We start from the raw sequence: 23610 nt of genomic DNA, 5'->3' as shown, positions 1-23610 counted from the left end.
AACCCTGTATGCAATTCCCTTTGTCAATCGGTACGTTACTTGCCCGAGACTCGATCGTCGGTATCCCAATACCTTGTTCAGTCTCGTTACCGGCAAGTCACTTTACTCGTACCGTAATGCATGATCCCGTGTCCAACACCTTGGTCACATTGAGCTCATTATGATGATGCATTACCGAGTGGGCCCAGAGATACCTCTCCGTCATACGGAGTGACAAATCCCAGTCTCGATCCGTGTCAACCCAACAGCTACTTTCGGAGATACCTGTAATGCACCTTTATAGTCACCCAGTTACGTTGTGACGTTTGATACACCCAAGGCACTCTTACGGTATCCGGGAGTTACACGATCTCATGGTCGAAGGAAGAGATACTTGACACTGGCAAAGCTCTAGCAAAACGAACTACACGATCTTTTATGCTATGCTTAGGATTGGGTCTTGTCCATCACATCATTCTCCTAATGATGTGATCCCGTTATCAACGACATCCAATGTCCATAGTCAGGAAACCATGACTATCTGTTGATCACAACGAGCTGGTCAACTAGAGGCTCACCAGGGACATATTGTGGTCTAAGTATTCACACGTGTATTACGATTTCCGGATAATACAGTTATAGCATGAATAAAAGACATTTATCATGAACATTGAAATATAATAATACTTTTATTATTGCCTCTAGGGCATATTTCCAACAGTCTCCCACTTGCACTAGAGTCACCAATCTAGTTACATTGTGATGAATCGAACACCCATAGAGTTCTGGTGTTGATCATGTTTTGCACGCGAGAGAGGTTTAGTCAGCGGATCTGCGACATTCAGATCCGTGTGCACTTTGCAAATCTCTATGTCTCCATCTTGAACATTTTCACGGATGGAGTTGAAACGACGCTTGATGTGCCTGGTCTTCTTGTGAAACCTGGGCTCCTTGGCGAGGGCAATAGCTCCAGTGTTGTCACAGAAGAGTTTGATCGGCCCCGACGCATTGGGTATGACTCCTAGGTCGGTGATGAACTCCTTCACCCAAATCGCTTCATGCGCTGCCTCCGAGGCTGCCATGTACTCCGCTTCACACGTAGATCCCGCCACGACGCTCTGCTTGCAGCTGCACCAGCTTACTGCTCCACCATTCAACATATACACGTATCCGGTTTGTGACTTAGAGTCATCCAGATCTGAGTCGAAGCTAGCGTCGACGTAACCCTTTACGACGAGCTCTTCGTCTCTTCCATAAACGAGAAACATGTCCTTCGTCCTTTTCAGGTACTTCAGGATATTCTTGACCGCTGTCCAGTGTTCCTTGCCGGGATTACTTTGGTATCTTGCTACCAAACTTACGGCAAGGTTTACATCGGGTCTGGTACACAGCATGGCATACATAATAGATCCTATGGCTGAAGCATAGGGGATGACACTCATCTCTTCTTTATCTTTTGCCGTGGTCGGTGACTGAGCCGAGCTCAATCTCACACCTTGTAACATAGGCAAGAACCCCTTCTTGGACTGATCCATTTTGAACCTCTTCAAAATCTTATCAAGGTATGTGCTTTGTGAAAGACCTATGAGGCGTCTCGATCTATCTCTATAGATCTTGATGCCTAATATATAAGCAGCTTCTCCAAGGTCCTTCATTGAAAAACACTTATTCAAGTAGGCCTTAATGCTGTCCAGAAATTCTATATTATTTCCCATCAAGAGTATGTCATCTACATATAATATGAGAAATGCTACAGAGCTCCCACTCACTTTCTTGTAAACGCAGGCTTCTCCATAAGTCTGCATAAACCCAAACGCTTTGATCATCTCATCAAAGCGAATGTTCCAACTCCGAGATGCTTGCACCAGTCCATAAATGGATCGCTGGAGCTTGCATACTTTGTTAGCGTTCCGAGGATCGACAAAACCTTCCGGCTGCATCATATACAGTTCTTCCTTAAGATGCCCGTTAAGGAATGCCGTTTTGACGTCCATTTGCCATATCTCATAATCATAGTATGCGGCAATTGCTAACATGATTCGGACGGACTTCAGCTTCGCTACGGGAGAGAAAGTCTCGTCGTAGTCAATCCCTTGAACTTGTCGATAACCCTTAGCGACAAGTCGAGCCTTATAGATTGTAACATTACCATCCGCGTCCGTCTTCTTCTTAAAGATCCATTTGTTTTCTATCGCTCGCCGATCATCGGGCAAGTCTGTCAAAGTCCATACTTTGTTTTCATACATGGATTCTATCTCGGATTTCATGGCTTCAAGCCATTTGTTGGAATCCGGGCCCGCCATCGCTTCTTCATAGTTCGAAGGTTCATTGTTGTCTAACAACATGATTTCCAGGACAGGGTTGCCGTACCACTCTGGTGCGGAACGTGTCCTTGTGGACCTACGAAGTTCAGCAGTAACTTGATCCGAAGTACCTTGATCATCATCATTGTTTTCCTCTTCAGTTGGTGTGGGCATCACAGGAACGGTTTCCTGCGCTGCGCCACTTTCCCGCTCAAGAGGTAGTACTTCATCGAGTTCTACTTTCCTCCCACTTACTTCTTTCGAGAGAAACTCTTTTTCCAGAAAGCATCCGTTCTTGGCAACAAAGATCTTGCCTTCGGATCTTAAGTAGAAGGTATACCCGACAGTTTCCTTAGGGTATCCTATGAATACGCATTTTTCCGACTTGGGTTCGAGCTTTTCAGGTTGAAGTTTCTTGACATAAGCATCGCATCCCCAAACTTTTAGAAACGACAGCTTAGGTTTCTTTCCAAACCATAATTCATACGGTGTCGTCTCAACGGATTTAGACGGTGCCCTATTTAAAGTGAATGTAGCTGTCTCTAGAGCGTATCCCCAAAATGATAGCGGTAAATCGGTAAGAGACATCATAGACCGCACCATATCCAATAGGGTGCGATTACGACGTTCGGACACACCGTTTCGCTGAGGTGTTCCAGGCGGCGTGAGCTGTGAAACGATTCCACATTTCCTTAAGTGTGTACCAAATTCGTGACTTAAGTATTCTCCTCCACGATCTGATCGTAAGAATTTTATCTTTCGGTCACGTTGATTCTCTACCTCATTCTGAAATTCCTTGAACTTTTCAAAGGTCTCAGACTTGTGTTTCATTAAGTAGACATACCCATATCTACTCAAGTCATCTGTGAGAGTGAGAACATAACGATATCCTCCGCGAGCCTCAACGCTCATTGGACCGCACACATCGGTATGTATGATTTCCAACAAGTTGGTTGCTCGCTCCATTGTTCCGGAGAACGGAGTCTTGGTCATTTTGCCCAAAAGGCATGGTTCGCACGTGTCAAACGATTCATAATCAAGAGACTCTAAAAGTCCATCGGCATGGAGCTTCTTCATGCGCTTGACACCAATGTGACCAAGGCGGCAGTGCCACAAGTATGTGGGACTATCGTTATCAACTTTAAATCTTTTGGCATCTACACTATGAACATGTGTAATATTACGCTCGAGATTCATTAAGAATAAACCATTGACCATCGGAGCATGACCATAAAACATATCTCTCATATAAATCGAACAACCATTATTCTCAGACTTAAATGAGTAGCCATCTCGTATTAAACGAGATCCAGATACAATGTTCATGCTCAAACTTGGCACTAAATAACAATTATTAAGGTTCAAAACTAATCCCGTAGGTAAATGTAGAGGCAGCGTGCCGACGGCGATCACATCGACTCTGGAACCATTCCCGACGCGCATCGTCACCTCGTCCTTCGCCAGTCTCCGTTTATTCCGCAGCTCCTGCTGTGAGTTACAAATATGAGCAACGGCACCGGTATCAAATACCCAGGAGTTACTACGAGTACTGGTAAGGTACACATCAATCACATGTATATCAAATATACCTTTGGTGTTGCCGGCCTTCTTATCCGCTAAGTATTTGGGGCAGTTCCGCTTCCAGTGACCCTTCCCCTTGCAATAAAAGCACTCAGTCTCAGGCTTGGGTCCATTCTTTGACTTCTTCCCGGTAACTGGCTTACCAGGCGCGGCAACATCTTTGCCGTCCTTCTTGAAGTTCTTCTTACCCTTGCCCTTCTTGAACTTAGTGGTCTTATTGACCATCAACACTTGATGTTCTTTCTTGATTTCAGCCTCTGCTGACTTCAGCATCGAGAACACTTCAGGAATGGTCTTTTCCATCCCCTGCATGTTGTAGTTCATCACAAAGCTCTTGTAGCTTGGTGGGAGCGACTGGAGGATTCTGTCAATGACCGCCTCATCTGGGAGGTTAATGTTCAGCTGGGTCATACGGTTGTGCAACCCAGACATCTTCAGGATGTGCTCACTGACAGAACTGTTTTCCTCCATCTTACAACTGTAGAACTTGTCGGAGACATCATATCTCTCGACCCGGGCATGAGCTTGAAAAACTAGTTTCAGCTCTTCGAACATCTCATATGCTCCGTGGTGCTCAAAACGCTTTTGGAGCCCCGGTTCTAAGCTGTAAAGCATGCCGCACTGAACGAGGGAGTAATCATCAGCACGAGACTGCCAAGCATTCATAATGTCTTGGTTCTCTGGGACGGGAGCGTCACCTAGCGGTCCTTCTAGGACATATTGTTTCCTGGCAGCTATGAGGATGATCCTCAGGTTCCGGACCCAGTCCGTATAGTTGCTGCCATCATCTTTCAGCTTGGTTTTCTCTAGGAACGCGTTGAAGTTCATGTTGACATTAGCGTTGGCCATTGATCTACAAGACATATTTGCAAAGGTTTTAGACTAAGTTCATGATAATAAAGTTCTAATCAAATTATGAACTCCCACTTAGATTAGACATCCCTCTAGTCATCTAAGTGTTACACGATCCGAGTCGACTAGCCCGTGTCCGATCATCACGTGAGACGGACTAGTCATCGTCGGTGAACATTCTCATGTTGATCGTATCTTCCATACGATTCGTGTTCGACCTTTCGGTCTCCGTGTTCCGAGGCCATGTCTGCACATGCTAGGCTCGTCAAGTTAACCCTAAGTGTTTTCGCTGTGTAAAACTGTCTTACACCCGTTGTATGTGAACGTAAGAATCCATCACACCCGATCATCACGTGGTGCTTAGAAGCGACGAACTGTAGCAACGGTGCACAGTTAGGGGAGAACACTTCTTGAAATTTTATAAGGGATCATCTTATTTACTACCGTCGTCCTAAGTAAACAAGATGCATAATACATAATAAACATCACATGCAATTATATAGTTGTGACATGATATGGCCAATATCATATAGCTCCATTGATCTTCATCTTCGGGGCTCCATGATCATCTTGTCACCGGCTTGACACCATGATCTCCATCATCATGATCTCCATCATCGTGTCTTCATGAAGTTGTCACGCCAACGACTACTTCTACTTCTATGACTAACGTTTAGCAATAAAGTAAAGTAGTTTACATGGCGTTATTCAATGACACGCAGGTCATACAAAAAATAAAGACAACTCCTATGGCTCCTGCCGGTTGTCATACTCATCGACATGCAAGTCGTGAATCCTATTACAAAGAACATGATCTCATACATCACAATTCATCATTCATCACAACTTCTGGCCATATCACATCACATGATCAATCGCTGCAAAAACAAGTTAGACGTCCTCTAATTGTTGTTGCATCTTTTACGTGGCTGCAATTGGGTTCTAGCAAGAACGTTTTCTTACCTACGAATCACCACAACGTGATTTTGTCAACTTCTATTTACCCTTCATAAGGGCCCTGTTCATCGATTCCGCTCCAACTAAAGTGGGAGAGACAGACACCCGCCAGCCACCTTATGCAACTAGTGCATGTCAGTCGGTGGAACCGGTCTCACGTAAGCGTACGTGTAAGGTTGGTCCGGGCCGCTTCATCCCACAATACCGTTGAGCAAGAAAAGACTAGTAGAGGCAAGTAAGATGACAAAATCCACGCCCACAACAAAATTGTGTTCTACTCGTGCAAAGAGAACTACGCATAGACCTAGCTCATGATGCCACTGTTGGGGAACGTTGCAGAAAATTAAAATTTTTCCTACGGTTTCACCAAGATCCATCTATGAGTTCATCTAAGCAACGAGTCAAGGGAGAGAGTTTGCATCTACATACCACTTGTAGATCGCGTGCGGAAGCTTGCAAGGTGATGATGTAGTCGTACTCGACGTGATTCGAATCACCGATGACCAAGTGCTGAACGGACAGCACCTCCGCGTTCAACACACGTACGGGACGGGAGACGTCTCCTCCTTCTTGATCCAGCAAGGGGGAAGGAGAGGTTGAGGAAGACAGCTCCACCGGCAGCACGACGGCGTGGTGATGGTGGAGAGGCAGTACTCCGACAGGGCTTCGCCAAGCACACAACGGAGGAGGAGAGGTGTTGGGGAGGGGAGGGCTGCGCCTTGGAGGGTGGTGCGGCTGCCCTCCCCTCACCCCTCTATTTATAGGGGGAAGGGAGAAGGGGGCCGGCCCCCTAGAACCCATCTAGGGGGGGTGCGGCGGCCTAGGGGAGAGGGGAGAGGGTGGCTTGCCCCCCAAGCCAAGGGGGGCGCCCCCTCTAGGGTTCCCCCCTCAACCCTAGGCGCATGGGCCCAAGGGAGGGGGTGCGGCCAGCCCACCAGGGGCTGGCTCCCTGCCCCACGCAGCCCATGTGGCCCCCCGGGAGGGGTGGCCCCTCCCGGTGGACCCCCGGAACCCTTCCGGTGGCCCCGGTACAATACCGGTATGACCCCGAAACTTCCCGGTGTCTGTTTGACAACTTCCCATATATAAATCTTTACCTCCGGACCCTTCCGGATCTCCTCGTGACGTCCAGGATCCCATCCGGGACTCCGAACAACATTCGGTAGTCACATACTAGTCTTCCTAATAACCCTAGCGTCACCGAACCTTAAGTGTGTAGACCCTACGGGTTCGGGAGACATGCAGACATGACCGAGACGCTCTCAGTCAATAACCAACAGCGGGATCTGGATACCCATGATGGCTCCCACATGCTCCTCGATGTTGTCATCGGATGAACCACGATGTCGAGGATTCGATCAAACCCTGTATGCAATTCCCTTTGTCAATCGGTACGTTACTTGCCCGAGACTCGATCGTCGGTATCCCAATACCTTGTTCAGTCTCGTTACCGGCAAGTCACTTTACTCGTACCGTAATGCATGATCCCGTGTCCAACACCTTGGTCACATTGAGCTCATTATGATGATGCATTACCGAGTGGGCCCAGAGATACCTCTCCGTCATACGGAGTGACAAATCCCAGTCTCGATCCGTGTCAACCCAACAGCTACTTTCGGAGATACCTGTAATGCACCTTTATAGTCACCCAGTTACGTTGTGACGTTTGATACACCCAAGGCACTCTTACGGTATCCGGGAGTTACACGATCTCATGGTCGAAGGAAGAGACACTTGACACTTGCAAAGCTCTAGCAAAACGAACTACACGATCTTTTATGCTATGCTTAGGATTGGGTCTTGTCCATCACATCATTCTCCTAATGATGTGATCCCGTTATCAACGACATCCTATGTCCATAGTCAGGAAACCATGACTATCTGTTGATCACAACGAGCTGGTCAACTAGAGGCTCACCAGGGACATATTGTGGTCTAAGTATTCACACGTGTATTACGATTTCCGGATAATACAGTTATAGCATGAATAAAAGACATTTATCGTGAACATTGAAATATAATAATACTTTTATTATTGCCTCTAGGGCATATTTCCAACAGTCTGGTCTTTAACCGAGCCGCTCGGTCGGACCGAGAAAAGGTAGTCACCGCCGCGCCGTTCCTCGTCGTCGTGGCCATCGGCAGCCCCCGTGTGAACCATCATGTCCTCGCGCTTCCCCTCTTATCCCTTCCTCACCTCCCAGTGCGCCATCGCCTCTTGGCGCCGCTCGCCGTCGTTGCCATGCGTGCACCGCCGCCGATCTGAAGTTCTCGACCATGGAGTCGACCCCAAACTGGCAGCAATTCCTGCCATGGAGACATCACGTACACAGGCCACCAGCTGGCCCAGGTAGGCGAACGACTCACCGGCACCACCAGGAATAACTGGGCACCATCCGGACGCTCTGAAGGTGATGCCGCCGCTGCTGTTCGAGGAGTCCCTCATGCTCGTCGGGATTTCTCGCGCATGTTAGTTTTGTCAGTTTCGTCAGTGAAATAAGGAATAACGGGAGAGAAACAGCTTGTATGTTCATTCATCTGTCGAGTGTTACAGATATACAGGGAAGAAGAGCACGCAGGTGCGGCCACTACGCCAACACAACCTCCGTAACAAACTCATCTAGATAAGCTCATGAGATCATGCAGTTCATGCACTAGAGACCAGGACTAGTTGTTACGGAGAGAGAGCTACGTGAGACAATCTCACGTTGGTGCAGCCGGTCTTGTAGGGATATTCAAACAGTCAGATTCAGTTTCATCAGATTCAGAAAATCCACTTCGTCAGTTTCGTCAAACTTTCAGTTGTCAGTCAATTCTCGCGCAGGTCAGCGCTCGCGCACGCCGTCCACCTCATCGCAGCAGTAGCGCACGTACGCCACCTCGCCGCAGCAACCGCACACATCGACGCTGGTGGCCTGGCCGGTCCATTCGGTCCACTCGGGCTGGCCCGGGCTTTGACGCCGCCGGTCCGGTCCCTGGAAACAGGACCGCTCGCCTGCTCGGTCCGGTCCGGTCCGGACCGCCGGCGGCCGGTCCAAACGAAGGCTCGGTCAGGGACCGGACCGGACCGTGTCCACCCTGAATCCCTATTGAAAATAGATGCTCCGAGTAAAATGCTAGGTTTCACCCGCGCCGCCGTTCCTCTCGCCCCGCAGCGGCTCCGCCATTGATCACGTCCTCTGCCGGCAGCCACGTCTATCGAGCTCCTAGCCTCCTACTCTGGCAGATCGACGTCGCCGGACACTTCTATCCCGTGTCGCCGCCTCCAGGCACCGTCCAGCTCGCCGCCGACTATCTTCGAGATAAGAGGCCCTCGGCGGGCGGCCCCGTCCAAAAGTATCCACACTCAACAATCTAGCCTACCAACTTCGTATAATCTTTGTACTGCTAATGACGACTCAGATTTCTTCCTTTTTCTCCAGGCTAGAAAGATGCAGATCGAGCGAGGGGATGTTCAACCTGGAAGCTCGAATAAACAACGCAAAAAAATGCGCATAAGTAGCGGTGAGGATTGATTTCAATTTTGCTACTTTCTTCTCTGCAAGTACGATTTGTACTATAGCACTCGAACAGAGCTGTGTTTAATAGGGCTTCCTGAATTAGAAAATATGATTCGAGTCAATCCTCTCGAAGAGGAATTCGGCGCCTCAAGTGATTCCGGTGAAGGTGCCTGGAGTCTACTCACCGAAGAAGTCGCGGCACACATAGATGACAGTGTCGTGTCGCTCGCTTCATTCCATAAAGAAAACGGTGATTATACAAGTCGGCTTTGGTTGCAAATTTGTACCTGATCATTAGTTACGTTGCTTGTGACTGAAAAATTGAAATTACGATCTGTGCAGGAAAGTCGGTGTATTTTGCGTGCACGGGCATAATTATTGAGAGCAATTCAACTACTACAAGTTTCTTGACTTCGTTAAGTTTGCTTAGATCTACTGATGATGATAGCAATATCTTTCAAGATATGATGGTTGGTACTGCCAATTTTCCTGTGCTCTGTTTGTTGCTTGCTGATTTGCGATCGTGGTAACCATTCTGCGAACTGATGTGTGTTCATGTTGTGTGCTTTATTATCATTGCAGGTTAAAGTGCGCCTTCCAAATAATCATCTTTCCATGGGATGGTTGGACTACTATGACTTAAAATACAATGTTGCTGTTATCAGCATCATGGCCTTCCATGTTTTTCGCGCAGCATTTTTAGATCATCAGCGGCAATTTGAGTCTCATAGTGAAGTAGTTGCTGTTGGGCGCTGCTTCGACTCAGGCAAATTAATTGGCACAACTGGGATGTTGACTGACAATGGGAAGAGAATTTACCGCGAGGAGCTTGCGATCTCCACATGTGAAATCACTATGGTGCACAGTTCATTTCTCTCTTTACTTCTCTGCATGAAATAAATTAATAATGTCATATTATCAGTGGCTACCAACATATGCAATGAACTATATCTTTTGGGGGCACTAAAAGTATCCCCCTTTTCAGTTATGCAAACCTTGTTCAGGATCACTAAATTTGTGTGCTTGCCTGAACGTCACTTTATTCTTTTGCTAGACTGGAGTTGGAGGGCCCCTTGTTAATTTTAATGGTGACTTTGTCGGGATGAACTTTTATTCTAAGGAAGAGACTCCGTTCCTACCAAGGAATAAAATTCTTGAACTTCTGATGCATTTTAGGAGAACACCCCCGTGCTGGTATGTCTTCTACACTCATCAGATACAGAATCTCTGATTGGCTTATACATGCTTCTTTATCCTTCCCTATTTGAGCTCACTAGTTTGTATGCACTTGGAACATAAATGCTTAGGAAAAATGGAAATGATGGAAAGTTCAATCTAGATTGCACTTGGTATAATAGTGGTCTCTTGCTCTTTATGAGGTAGATAAATTTGCATCATACACTCTTTGGTTAATTTGCTATAACTGTCACCTCTAGTCGTATTCTATGCTGGATAACAGCAGGCGTAGTCTAACCAAAGCAATATCTGGATAACCGTAGGACATCTCGTTTGCTTGTTGCGAACTTATTGTTACCGAAATAGGCTTACGCCCCGCTATATTGATATAGCAACCACCCGATACAACAATCCGAACCACGCTGGGGCAAACAGCACAAGCACGCCCAAAAGAAATAACAAGAGGAAATAAGAGAAGAAATGCCAACAACGCCGGATCAACGAAAGCTACGGCACACCGCGATCGCTGCGCCCACCGAAGATAACCACCACGCTCCAAAGCCACCGAGTTGCCGTGTACCAAGCACCACCTTCAAGAAGGAATGCGACGATGACGACGCTGCTGCCTGGACGAATCCTAGGATTTCTCCCGGCACACGGAGGGTAGAGGGGGGGAGAGGGTCACCCGACGCCCTTCAAGAAGGATGGCGGCGCCCACAGGCATCACCGCGTTGGTGCCAGCAAGACCCGACATGGATTTCTCCTGACCTCTCGCACCCACCACCCAGGACCAACCTTCGGCTCCACCACACCCGCCGCCCACCAACATGCGCCAACAATCACGAGGACACCGCTGTCGTCTCACCACGGCCAACGAAGCGAGGCCGGCCGGATCCAAACGAGACATCTGAAGACAAGGACCGGCAGCACCGCAGCCATGAGGGAGGGAACAACCTCCACCGGCTTAGGCAGTAGCAGACCGGGCATAGCAACAGAGGCACACCAAACCCCCTGTCCGGCCAGGCCCAACGTGGGCCCGTGAAGCTCCGCCGCCGTGCTGCAGCAGTCGCGGCACAGCAGCCGCCGTCCTTGTCGCGAGGAGCTCGCCGGAAACCATCGGAGAACAGCCCACTGCGGCAACCCAGCAGGCCCGCCCCGACCCAGATCGGGCCCGTAGGGCCTAGATCTGGGCCAGCCGGGTGCCGCCGGCCGCCGCAAGCCATGGGCCGTCACCGCCGCCAAGGGGCAACGCCACCGCACCGCCGCCGTCCAGATCCGTGCCGGAACGCCGCCGGCCGAAGGGCTCCGCCGCCAGGACCGCTCGCCCGAGCCGGGGTCCAGCGACGGGGGAAGAAGGAGGGCCACCACCGCCGGACTGCGGGGCGCCGCGCGGGCAACGCCCGGCCGCGCCCGCCGGCGGCAGCGGCGAGGGGGAAGGGGGGCGAGGACTCGCGGGGAGGGGGAGGGGTGGGGAACCGCCCCGGTCGCCTTGCTCGAGGAGGGCGACGCGGGGGGCACCGCACGATCTGTCTATTCTCCGAACTTATTGTTCATGCTGGAGTTTCCAGGGAGCTGACTACACATCAACAAACATAGGAAGTGAAGTACTGAACAATAATATTGCACATCAACAGCCGAGGTTGGACGGAAACAAATTCAGACTTCATACATAACTGTACTAGAAACCATGTTGAATGTCAAACAATTTTGAAATGTGTGTGTCTGCGCCAATATGATGGCTTATTAGCTGTTTTGATGCTTTTGTAGCTTATAATGACATTTGGTAGGTGATCTTCATTTGAGAGCATTTGCCTTTATAACAAATTGGTTATTTGCTCCATGTGTAACTGAACAAGTAGCAGAGTTACCTTAACACTTGCATCCATATCACCAGTCTTATCAAGCCCGTCTTACAGTTGTCGTGTACTCGATTAGGAATCTGGTGTCCATGTTGAACCTATTATACTTGTTTAAATGGGAAGTAGTCAAGGTTCCTTTAGTAATGATATAGTGTTTTCACCATTTTCTCTGTTGTTGAAATTTTTAGTACCATCTGGGTTCAATTCCTATTTTTTCCATCTTGCCACTGTTTGGCACTTCAGTTTTATAGTTTTTTGGTAGTGATGCATACCTATGATCTATGTTTTACTCTTGTGGATTTACTCATGAGTATATCGCATTTTGCTGCAGGGACACAAGTAAGAAAAGAGGTAGTAAAACTGAAAGAGGCGCAAGCAAGGCACGAGTATCTCCTGAATCTCACAAGTCCGATTTAGAAGGCAAGGAAAATAGACTCGCTCCTTAAAAACAGTTAAATTATCCACTGTCAGCCAATTCATCATCATCAATGTTATTTTCGATGATCATCTGTATAATCCTTATCAGCAGTACACATCTTTAGTTTTAAGCATATACTTATTATGATACTATCATATTATAGCATGTTCTATTTAGTTCATACTAAGTATATGGATATGCTATGTAAGTTTGTGAGAATACACACCTGACCTTCATAGTGCTTTTCGGCGTTCTAAGTTATGCTTATTCCTTGTTTCGTCTTTTCCATTTTAGGCAGCTCAAGGCAGGAGATGAAAAATAAAAAGCAGGAACCTTCCATATGTACTATATGTGACCCAGAACTTAATTCAGGTTGGGTCACTTCTAATGTTACATGTTGATCATTGGTCACGCATGGTCACTAATTGCTTCACCCTGTGGCAATAGGACTCGAGGATACAATTCTAGAGAGTCTGCCTTCTATTCGTCGGTGGCCGTATGACTGGGGTTTCGGTGAGTCATTGCTTTCAGTTTCCTTTATCATTATTAACACATTGGTCATCAATCATTTTACCATGTTGTGCAGTATCCTTGGATGCTAGAAGAGATAAGTTTAGGTCTCGTGGTTACCCCTTACCAGTTTTGGAGGACAGTAAGTTATTTCTTTTTTATTTTACTGATTACTCTATTTTGTTGCACATTTGACTACTCTTTTCAGCACCCCCTTAACTATTATGCCATGTTTCTGTGACCAGATGGCAAGCGTCTGCGTTATAGTTTTGAGGAGGAATTTAGTGAAGATATCTGGAACAAAGTCACGAAAAGAGCAGCTTCAAATATGTCTCGAGTTGTTGTAGCACTTGCTTCATTCAGAGGTAATTGTACTCATTGTAAGCTCATTATTTTTGGTATCTTTTTCTTCTGTTTCGTCACTAACTGATGTTCTTAATTATTAACTTTCGTAGGAGAAGCGAGGCTTTTTGCTTGCACAGGTGTATTCATAGACTGCAATCGGTTCACCACAAGAGTTCTGACCTCAGGAAATTTGATTAGAAGTAATGACGATGAAAGCAAGGTTGCTGATAACTTAAAGGTTATTACTCTTCTAATAAATGTTTAAATAGCCCTTTTCTTGTTCATTTGAATACTGCTTTACTCTCAGTGTATATCGTTAATTGCAGATTGAAGTGCACCTTCCAGATAAGCGACATGTCCCAGGGATGTTGCAACATTACGATCTGCATTATAATGTCGCCGTCATCATCATAAATAAATTTCGCTGTACTCGGACAGCAATTATTGACAATAAGGTGAAAACTGGCACTCATTCGGAGGTATTAGCCATAGGGCGTGTCTATGAATCAGGAAAATTAATGGCTGCAAGTGGGGTAGTGATCAACAAAGAAAATGAACTTGACTGTAAAGATCTTAGGATCTCCACTTGTCAAATCACAAAGGTATGATGTGTTAGTTTCACTGTATTTTATCTTTAGGGTGGAAGTATGTTCAGTTTAATCCATCAGCATATCTGTATAGCTTACAAGTACCATGTTTTTTCTACTGGTTACGTTTGTCTTGTGCTAGGCTGGGATTGGAGGCCCTCTTATAGATTCTAATGCGAACTTTATTGGGATGAACTTCTATGGCTTGGAAGAAACTCCCTACACACCACGGGATACAATTCTGAAACTCTTGGAGAATTTTGATGCAGAAGGGTATGTTTTCAATAATTATGTAGGTTTTTGTGTGGCATGCAAGTTTTTTTCATGTGCATGATATTCAGGCTTGAGTGAAGTACAGTTGCCTCCACAAGATGTGTACTATCATTTTATTCGTCTATAATTGATTTTTGGGTCATCATACCCTGGAATAAAACTGTGTGCATCTGGTAAACAATGTATGTACTATACTAGTATGATTAAGCCATTTGATTCTAGCTTACAAACTGATATTAAATATGCATCATATTACAGTATCATGTGCATAACACTAATTAATTCAGCCTGGAATTCATGTCTATTGCTTGATTTGTTTGTCTGTTTGTTTATCTTGCTTGTTCATGTTCCTTTTAGTTTGAGCACATGCCAGTTTGTAAGTCTTAACTTGATTTTGCACTTCTTCATTTCGCCTCTTCTTGTCTTGGCATATACTCCCTCCGTTCCGAATTACTTGTCTTAGATTTGTCTAGATACGGATGTATCTAGCACTAAAATGAGTCTAGATACATCCGTATCTAGACAAATCCAAGACAAGTAATTCGGATCGGAGGGAGTATATGATGATATGAACTGGCCAACCTTACATGATTTTGAGATATTGTTGTATATGTTAAAACTAAAAACAGTTTCTTTTGGTTTATGTGTAGGACTGCTGACAATATTACAACAGTTCCTAGCCCAAACAGGTATTTTTGATTAGTTATGCATTCAGTAGGACCTTGATTCTGATATGCACGATTCATGAACATATTTATGATTTCGTCTTAATAGATGGCATGTGCCTAAGCCATATTGGTGCTATCCTTCGTGGCATGAACGAAAGGAGGGAACAAATTTACTGGAATTTCTTGATCAAGAATTCCGCTATGACTAACGTGAATTTTTATCGCCATGCCTGTATTGTCAACATGTTGACTAGGTCTGCTTGTGAAGCTGACCCTGTGTAGTAAGCATCAGTGGTACTTGCAAACACTTTTTTCATGTATATTTGCCCCCCGGTAAATTTAAATTAACAAAGCCATCAATCGGCCATTATTACAACTGGCAACAGACCTAGGGCATCTCTAACTGATCCCCAATAATTCAGAGGAGGATACGGTAGAGTATCTTTAGTGGAGGATAATTTTGCTCCTCTAAGGGCTCGTTTGGTACCCCATGACCCCGGGGGGATCCCCGTCATAACCCAGGGTGCAGAGCCCACGGCGCAAATCAGCCCGTGGAAAACCACAGCCGCATTTGGTCGCTCGCTCGCTGGGGATATTCGGCCCCAATCCTCGCCCTTTCCCTGGGTGAGAGATCCACGCCGAGAGAGATCAGGGAGAAAAGCCACAATTGGCCGCGCGAGAGGCTAGCGATCTCCTTCACCCCGCGATTTCCTCCGGCGACTAAGTTGAGCGCGCTACACCTAGCGTTCTCCTCCCCTTCCCCCATCATCCAAACTGACGTGGTGATCTTCCCGTGATGGGAGGAGAGGATCCTCGTTGGCCATGGAAATCCCCCGGTCGAGGATTGTAGCCCTGGGATGCTATCCCCTTGCAACCAAATTAGGCCTAAGGTGGCCGGACCTAACCATCCCCTATATTTAGAAGATATTTTTTCCTCAATTCTTTTAGCCAGCCACACACATGTCAACAATTATTTTATACTATTTCATCAATCATTTGAATGATTCACATTCGACATGCTTAACAACAAAAACCATGAACACACATATAGTTGCACGGATCAAGCAATTCAAATTAAAACATGCAAATAGTTCATCCAAAAGACCCCATTCATAACTTCACCTAATTGCATAGGCTAGTAGGTGTGTTTTTAAACATTTTGTAATGAAAATTGACTATAAATGCATAGAAAGAACCTAAAAGTGCCATAAGGGTGGTACACAAACGACATTTCAAAATCCAATGCACCATGCATCATCTTGACTAAAAACGACAGAGTATGCTTGGATTTATGTTGTTGCAAGATGTTCACGACGCGTTGAGGACGAGGTCTGTCGTGCAGGAGTATGTAGGATGGCCAAGATATGACGTGATAACTGACGACACGACTTTGTTTTTAAAATAAAACACCCCCATGACACCATCACACTTCACATATGACCATGTACAGGGCTGAGGTTACATGCACAATTACAAATATATTGTGCATCAGATCGTGTAACATGGTACAACCTATAACACACTTACGTGCGATCCTTCCTTCCACTTGACTTTCCCTCAAAAAATCTTTCCCTCAAACTAGCCTTTCCTCGAAAAAATATCTTCCCTCCAAAGTAGCATTCCCTACAGGCTACAGCTAGCCGAGCCTTTCCGTCAAAAAATTTCCTTCCCTCCAGAACGTTTGTAAGGCCCGCTTGATTAACCCCAGCCCCTCCGTAAATACAGCATATCCTTATAAGAGTGACCACAAGATCCGTCGAGATCTGCGCATCTAGTTCCTTGTTGAGTCGGAGATGCAATCTAAGATTGTGTTACTTGTACTAGTACAACTTTTAGTGTTCTATCCGGATTAAGATTGTGGGTCATTCTATCTAGGGTTCTAGTATGGTTAGGATTTTCTAGTATGGGTATGATGTTCTAATTAAATGAAAGGTCATAAGATCTAATCTATCAGCTAATTAATCCTTTTTACTTTATTGACGAGCTTCTTGGTTGTCCGAACTTTTTTTCATGGAAATTGTTTCTCCAGACTTTGATCCTATGTTGTTCTGGTTCAGTTATTATGCCCTTTCATATTGATTTTCCTCTGGAGTAAATTGTGCTGACAATGTACAAATTAGTAGTTTAATTACTTCATATAATAGCAAGTACATACATCGAAAATCTCATGGCGCGGACGGGCTCGCCCGGACACGGTATCGCCAGGCGTCCATTGGCTATGGGATATGGGATGGATGCGGTATTCTGGGGTGTGCGCGGTGGATAATTAAATGCATACGCTGGACGGAAGCGGCGACGTTTGCGCGGTGCATGCAGACGGACATCGTGGACTTTGTGGCGGCGTTTCGGCACTGTACCAACGTGTGCGACAGGTGCAAACGACGACGTAACGGGGGGAGTCTGGCTATGGGATACGGTTGGAGACCATGCTGCAAAAGAGCACCGGCCCGCATGAGCAGCGACAGCATCACCATCGTCGTCAGACCTTGCATCTTGACCAGCGCCAATAGCGAGCGCATTGCAGGTGGAACCGGAGGAAGCAGGGGCGACGGTGCTCTCGGTGAAATCGGGGGTAGCCATCGTTCAGTGCTTAACATGTTGTCTGACCTTAAAGTTGGAGGTGAAACGAGACTACGGCGTGAGGCGAGTGGGAAGATGCAGCCCCATCGTTAAGTAGATGTTCTTGAGGAATGAGGAGCCCTCGCCAGCAGTTTGAAAATCAAACTGCATGAATTCCTGCCCGAGGTGCACGCCAGGACTGCATTTAGACCTTTAAGCACTATTTAGTATGCAATCACATTAAAAGCATTGCTTGTCACTGGCCAGGTGTGTAGTAGTAGAAACATTGGTAGAAACTGATGTATAAGTGAGGCGCAGAAACAAAAACAACTGATTTTCTTTTTGATGATGACAAGGCAGTAAACGGATTATCTCTTTTGTTGAACTGGAACGAAATCTAACGAAAATGTGGGTGATCATGCACACATCATATTAGATTCCAGCGTATAGCTGGCCAAACGGGCCGGGATAGTTGGGCCGGCCCGGTAGCACGGGCCTGGCACGGCACGGCACGTGCTAAACGGGCCGGGCCCGGCACGCGGCACGCCATAGGCCGTGCCTGGGCCTGAAGGGCGAGCACGCGGGCCGGCACAGCACGGCCCGATTAACTTTTTTATATTTTTTTATGTATCCTAATATGGGCCAACAGGTAAAAATAGGCTAAAAAACGCCCAGTGCGCAAAATAGGAGGTAGATTAGTGGGTCTGGCGTGCCGGTGGGCCGGCCCGATTAGCATACGGGCCGTGCCTGGGCTGCAGGCTGCAGCACGCGGGCTGGCACGGCACGGCCCGTATAATAATCGTGCCTAGGCGGGCCGGGCCGTGCCAGGCACGATTAGGATGGGCCGTGCCGTGCCGGCCCGTTTGGCCAGCTATATTCCAGCGCACACTGAAAAATGTGATTCATCATACATAAGGTTCATCAGGCACACAAATACAAAGACAGATAAACAGATTACAGCTGTTCACATTGATCGATGACAGTTTATTGTTGCGATAGTCTTCTAGGTAATGGCTACGGAGCCCTCAACAGCACAATACAAATTTCTAAGTCTAACCAACTCAGACGCAAATTGCATGCTGTTCTGAAGTTGCATTTTCGACAACATGCAGAACCACCTTTGGGTTATTGCAAGTGTTCTTCCTGTGACCACCAACTCCACAGTTTGAGCATTTTGCTTCTTCCCTTTTTTCCGGGGAAGATTACCCCTCCGTGGGCAAGTGGTGCTCTTCTGACCTGGCTCCCGACATATGCTACTGAAGCGAGTTTGCTTGCTCGTACCACATCCATCAGCAGTTATTGCATTTGCTGCCTGCTTGCATTTTTCTGCTCTTTGCGCCTCGATCATCATATGGGTTTGTCCCTGCTAGTGGTTGTTGGCCTAGCTTACGCTTTCGTTCTGGAGCTCTTAACCCGATGAAATTACCAATTCCTCTACCTTCAGCATTACTCGCACACGCGTTGGATGCTGGGTGCAATGCAATCAACCCTCTTTCTTTATTGTTTTCTGACTTAAACCTGTCTTCCAGATGCTATAGGTGTCAATTTATCCATTGTTTTCCTCAGTCATATGCAGTTGTATTTGCGTCTCCTCGGCGGTACAAGTTCGAGTGTCTAAATGTTACTGGGTTTACATCAATGTTGTCCTTCTGAAGATATGCCAAATGCTCGGCAGCACATCTCTCGCATCCTTTGTCCAACGTTTCACAATGTGCTTTGCTGTTTTCTTATCTACACCAAGGAAATCAAGGACCTGCGAAAATGGCATAATTTTGTACCTGGTTATGGTTAATTATGTGCCCCCAAATAAAAATGCCTTTTCTGAGCGTACACACACAAGGAAAAGAAAAAAAAAACACTGATGCATCTTTATCATCATAATTTTGTTGTTACCTTAACTGCGTGGCAGCAGAGCAAGCATGTGTGCTCAAAATTACCACACTCGCATATGAGTCGCGTGCCATCATCAAGAGCATCCAGTTTGTACACAACCCTGCACCATTTGTCATATTTCTCTGGGTGATAACTTTGGGCAAAATATGTCTTGCGTTTGCTGATCTCCTCTATCCTGTACTGCCCTGCTTCATACAGGACTTCACCAAATTTCCCAAACATAGCTCCAGTACATATATATATATCGCTAGCATGCAACTCAAGTGGTGTGTTCATCTTCATAACTGGGGAAATCTGGATGAAAGGACTAAGTTACATGACACAGTGCATGCACTGATGACAGAAGGGTGTTGCTTTTTTTCTTCTTAAATCAAGTAAGAGAAACTAAAGTAAACTTACTATCTTTGTACGTCTTTCTTCATAGTTCTCATTTGCCTCTTGATAAAAAAGGAGCCTCATGTACTGCCGAACAAAATAGATGCATGGGGCAACTTGCTTGGACATAACCCTTAAGCACATGGTTGGCACTCTCATGTGCTATGTACTTGTCATTTTGGCATAGAACTTCCCATTCAAATATGGTTTTGCCCATTTCTCTCTTTTTTCATATATTTGGGTCAGGTAAGTGTGTTTTCTCAAACCATCTGTTTCTATGAGTTGCTTCCATGCAGTCTCAAACTCATCAACTGTCAGCATGTGGTGTATTATCTTGTGAAACTGTATGTTAAACTTGCTCCTCTTTATGTAATATGGTCCAAGAGATTCCTTTGCCTTCTTCAAGACGTGCCACTTGCACCAGCGGTGCGTTGTGTTTGGCATGAACTTCTCTATTACTACTTCCATGCCCGACATTGATCTACACAGAAACAACAAGGCACAGTTTTCACAGTCATTACGATGGCAAAGTGTGCAAATGAGCTACTTATAATCGAAATATCAGTGCAGCGCATTACACACCTGTGAGCAAGGTCTGAAGATGTTTGCCACCCATCATGCGGACAAATTCTGTAAACACCCAAGTAAATGCTTCCGCTCTCTCGTCCCTTACTAACACACCACCAAATATTACAATTTGGAAGTGATTGTTGACACCTACAAATAGTCCAAATGGCATGTCGTACAGGTTTGTATGGTATGTTGTATCGAAAGTTATGGCATCTCCAAAGTAATAGTATTGAGCTCTGCTTGCCCCTATTGATCATAACAGATTCCGTATGCAGCTCTCTTCATCTGTCTGCACTCTGTAGTACAACCAAGAATCTTTGGATCCCAACTCAGCAAAAACTTCCATCGTTTTTGGACATCATCGTCTGCCTGATCCCGGCTGATCTCTCCACAAAGCCCTCTCAATGCTCTTTTGCTGAAAGGCACATTGCTCATTGAACCAAAGAACTTCCCAATTATATTGTACACCTTGCCGATGCTAATATTATTTTCACGAAGTTGCTTGATAAGGTCACGTGTATATATGTCGATATGTCTGTGCGAAGGCCAGTATACCTTCTCGCCAAACTTATCTGCAAGGGAGTGATTATGGAATGTCCTGTGCTCACTTATGTACCATCCATTGTATTTTGTTCGGAGCAACCATATCATGGCCGGGTTCCTACAACAGCAGGACCGTGTGTTACTTTTTTTTGGGACACCCTGCAAAAATGGTTGTATCAAACAACAACATGTCAGATTTCTTTTTTTTTTATGATGAAAAAAATCATTACTTGTTGATGCATCAGCACAGGAATGCATGTTGATGGAAAATCAAAAAATAGTACTAACCGAGCAGCCACAAACTATCTCCTGCATAGATTTGCTCCTCTCAACATTCAGTCTGCTTTTTCGGTATCTAATTCCAAACCCAATTTCCCACTAGTAGAGATTGTAATAGTCATACGCCTCTCCAAGCGAATCAATGTTGTCTCTGACGGTAGGAATACGACAGTTTCAGTCTTTTTCTGTGCAACATCTCAATGTTTTTTCGAGGGCACTCACCCTTCCAGCACAGGCTGCAGGCTCAAGAGGCTCACGCCCAACACGTACCATGTGTAATTTCGCAAGAGAATCAATTGCATACAGTCAAAAAACTTTTTTCTTACTTAACTAGTCGAATTTTAGCATACATCAGCTGCACAACAGCAAGCAGACCCATGATTCAGCGTTCCTCAATTCATGCATTAAATGGTAAAAAAAAGACAATAGATTCATGAGCAGAGAAATGCATATATATACCTTTTCGTCCAGCCAAGGGCCTGAGGATCGTCTTTTCCAGTTGAGAGCACTGAGTTTGGGGCTGACAAACTCAGCCCTTCGCAACTGCTGTTCAAATCTAACTGCATTATCAGGGCCGCGTCCGCTACATCGCGAATTCTGGGCTGGACGGCTGTGCACACCGGAGTTCGGGTGGTTTGGGCGTCCAGTACGGACTCGCCGCCGCCAAGATCCGGCAGGGAAAACCTATGGCAAAGAAGGGAGCAGGGTAGTAAGTTCAGACGGCGAATCAGAGGCGGGCAGCAGCGCGTTCCACGAGCGGGAGATATAGCAGGTACCTGTCGTCGCGCCCCGCCTCCGCCGTCGCCATGGCTTTCGCCTTGCCTTTGCTTTCTGCCGTCGTCCAAGGGATAAACCTTTTTTGTTTCAACTGCACGCGACAGGTTATGCTTATCCATTGGGGACTCATCGTTTTTTGTGACGGGAAGGAACGCCCGCAATCGTTATGCACCAGGACCCTTCCGTCATGTACCGCGGGAACATGTCGTCACATTAAACGGACTGTTCCACATTACGTACCTTGCCCTGTGTCCCACGTTCGCATTCAATACACGGAGCAACATGTCCTTGTTCGATTGGCACGCGTAGCGGGAGCAAGCGAGCTCGTCCGCTACGTCGCCGCTCTCTACATATTGTACATACATGTTTAATTGTCCGCGTCGTTGTATAGGAGCCATGGAAAGCTCACCAACGGGATTGGAGATTATACAAGCAGTCCGCAACAAGGATCTGTGACGACGATGAGAATGAACCAACTGTTGAGCAGTTGGCCTATCTTGCAAACATGATTACATATCTAGAAGAAAGCGAGAAGAAAAACCCTACAACTCTGGTGACAATATGTTTACATAGTTTGACATTCAAAATTGTACTACAAAATGTAGATTATAATCTAATATGTTGAATTACATCTTAGCAGGCATTTTTCCATGATAAAAAGGAAGGACAGATGGCTGTTACGCAAAGCTCAGCCGCTTCCAAGAGAAAGCGGGTTGAACCGGTTAGTCAGCGTACTTTTTATCCTCTAAACACTTATTTAAAAAGGATATTTAAATCCATATACTGTCTTTGTTTTCTTTACCACTACATATTGCCGCAAATGCATTAATATTTTGGAATTGTGCAATACTTAAGTATTATACCACATCGATAACCTAGATATATGATTTTTGTAGGGAGAGTTGGAATTCACATATGCTGAGCCGAATGCAAGTCTAGGAGGCAGCATGAAGAAATTGGACCTATGAAGATGCAACGCAGACAACTTGAAGCAGTCAACAATGTTTTGGTAGAGGAACAAGAGCCTATTGCTGTCAAGGAGGCCATGTCAGATCAATATGAAGAGACTGAAGCTGTGAAGGGGGGGGGGGGGGCGTATAGCAAATGAGCATGAAGAGGCTGAACCTGTCAAGGAGGCCCTAGCAGAGCTGCATGTGGAGGCGGGAACTGGCAAGGAGGCCTTGGTAGAGCAGCATCAAGAGCCTGAAGCTGGCAAGCACGAAGACCTTGAAGTTGTCAACAAGGCCCTGGCCGAGCAGCATGAGGAGCCTGAAGCTGGCAAGGAGGAACCGCTAGATCAACAGGGAGACCTTGAAATTGTCAAGAAGGCCTTAGCAAAGCAGCAGGAAGAATAATTTCAAGCTATTAAGACGACCCTCGCAGAGTAGCGACAAAAACTTGAATCTGTCAAGAAGGCCCTGCCATAGCACAAGAATGAACTCGAAGGTTTCGAAATGGCACAGTTAGACTACAATGAAGAAGATGTAATGCCCTATTAGACCTGCAGGAAGAACTAAAGCTATCATCAATGTCATTCGAGAGCAACAGGATGCAGTTGAAGCTGACAAGTGTCATACTGTGTTGTGCAATACTTTGTCACATGGTT

The 23610-nt window shown here is 46.1% G+C and overlaps 1 protein-coding gene and 1 long non-coding RNA gene across 4 annotated transcripts; one reads left to right on the top strand and one right to left on the bottom strand.

The window, feature by feature from the left end:
* The first annotated feature begins 8865 nt into the window (after positions 1 to 8865).
* Positions 8866 to 15384, top strand: LOC123064792 (uncharacterized). Its single transcript, XM_044488194.1, has 16 exons — positions 8866 to 9008; positions 9095 to 9176; positions 9276 to 9422; positions 9515 to 9642; positions 9755 to 10030; positions 10227 to 10366; positions 12539 to 12627; positions 12920 to 12997; positions 13073 to 13138; positions 13212 to 13277; positions 13381 to 13500; positions 13591 to 13718; positions 13807 to 14082; positions 14210 to 14340; positions 14991 to 15029; positions 15115 to 15384. The coding sequence occupies exons 2-16, from the start codon at positions 9104 to 9106 to the stop codon at positions 15215 to 15217; spliced, it is 1860 nt and encodes a 619-aa protein (XP_044344129.1). The 5' UTR covers positions 8866 to 9008; positions 9095 to 9103; the 3' UTR covers positions 15218 to 15384.
* A 3144-nt stretch (positions 15385 to 18528) lies between these two features.
* Positions 18529 to 22143, bottom strand: LOC123068597 (uncharacterized). 3 transcript variants are annotated; one of them, XR_006431862.1, is made up of 7 exons: positions 22004 to 22143; positions 21687 to 21911; positions 21237 to 21582; positions 20418 to 21107; positions 19860 to 20316; positions 19461 to 19754; positions 18529 to 19320 (listed from the first exon to the last, which is right to left on the bottom strand). It is a non-coding gene; the product is annotated as an uncharacterized lncRNA (long non-coding RNA). The 3 variants fall into 3 exon arrangements; XR_006431861.1 differs by having other exon boundaries at positions 19461 to 20316; XR_006431863.1 differs by lacking the exon at positions 21237 to 21582 and having other exon boundaries at positions 19461 to 20316.
* Between the last annotated feature and the right edge of the window lie 1467 nt (positions 22144 to 23610).

This window comes from Triticum aestivum, chromosome 3B (genome assembly GCF_018294505.1).
Source record: "Triticum aestivum cultivar Chinese Spring chromosome 3B, IWGSC CS RefSeq v2.1, whole genome shotgun sequence".
NCBI lineage: Eukaryota > Viridiplantae > Streptophyta > Magnoliopsida > Poales > Poaceae > Triticum > Triticum aestivum.
This window is presented reverse-complemented; position numbering and strand designations above follow the sequence as displayed.

Coding starts and splice junctions, on each gene's coding strand:
- LOC123064792 (XM_044488194.1), top strand. CDS start 9,104: ATGCAGATCGAGCGAGGGGATGTTCAACCTGGAAGCTCGAATAAACAA. Junction 13,278..13,380: donor CTTACCAGTTTTGGAGGACA/GTAAGTTATTTC, acceptor TTCTGTGACCAG/ATGGCAAGCGTCTGCGTTAT. Junction 15,030..15,114: donor ACAGTTCCTAGCCCAAACAG/GTATTTTTGATT, acceptor TCGTCTTAATAG/ATGGCATGTGCCTAAGCCAT.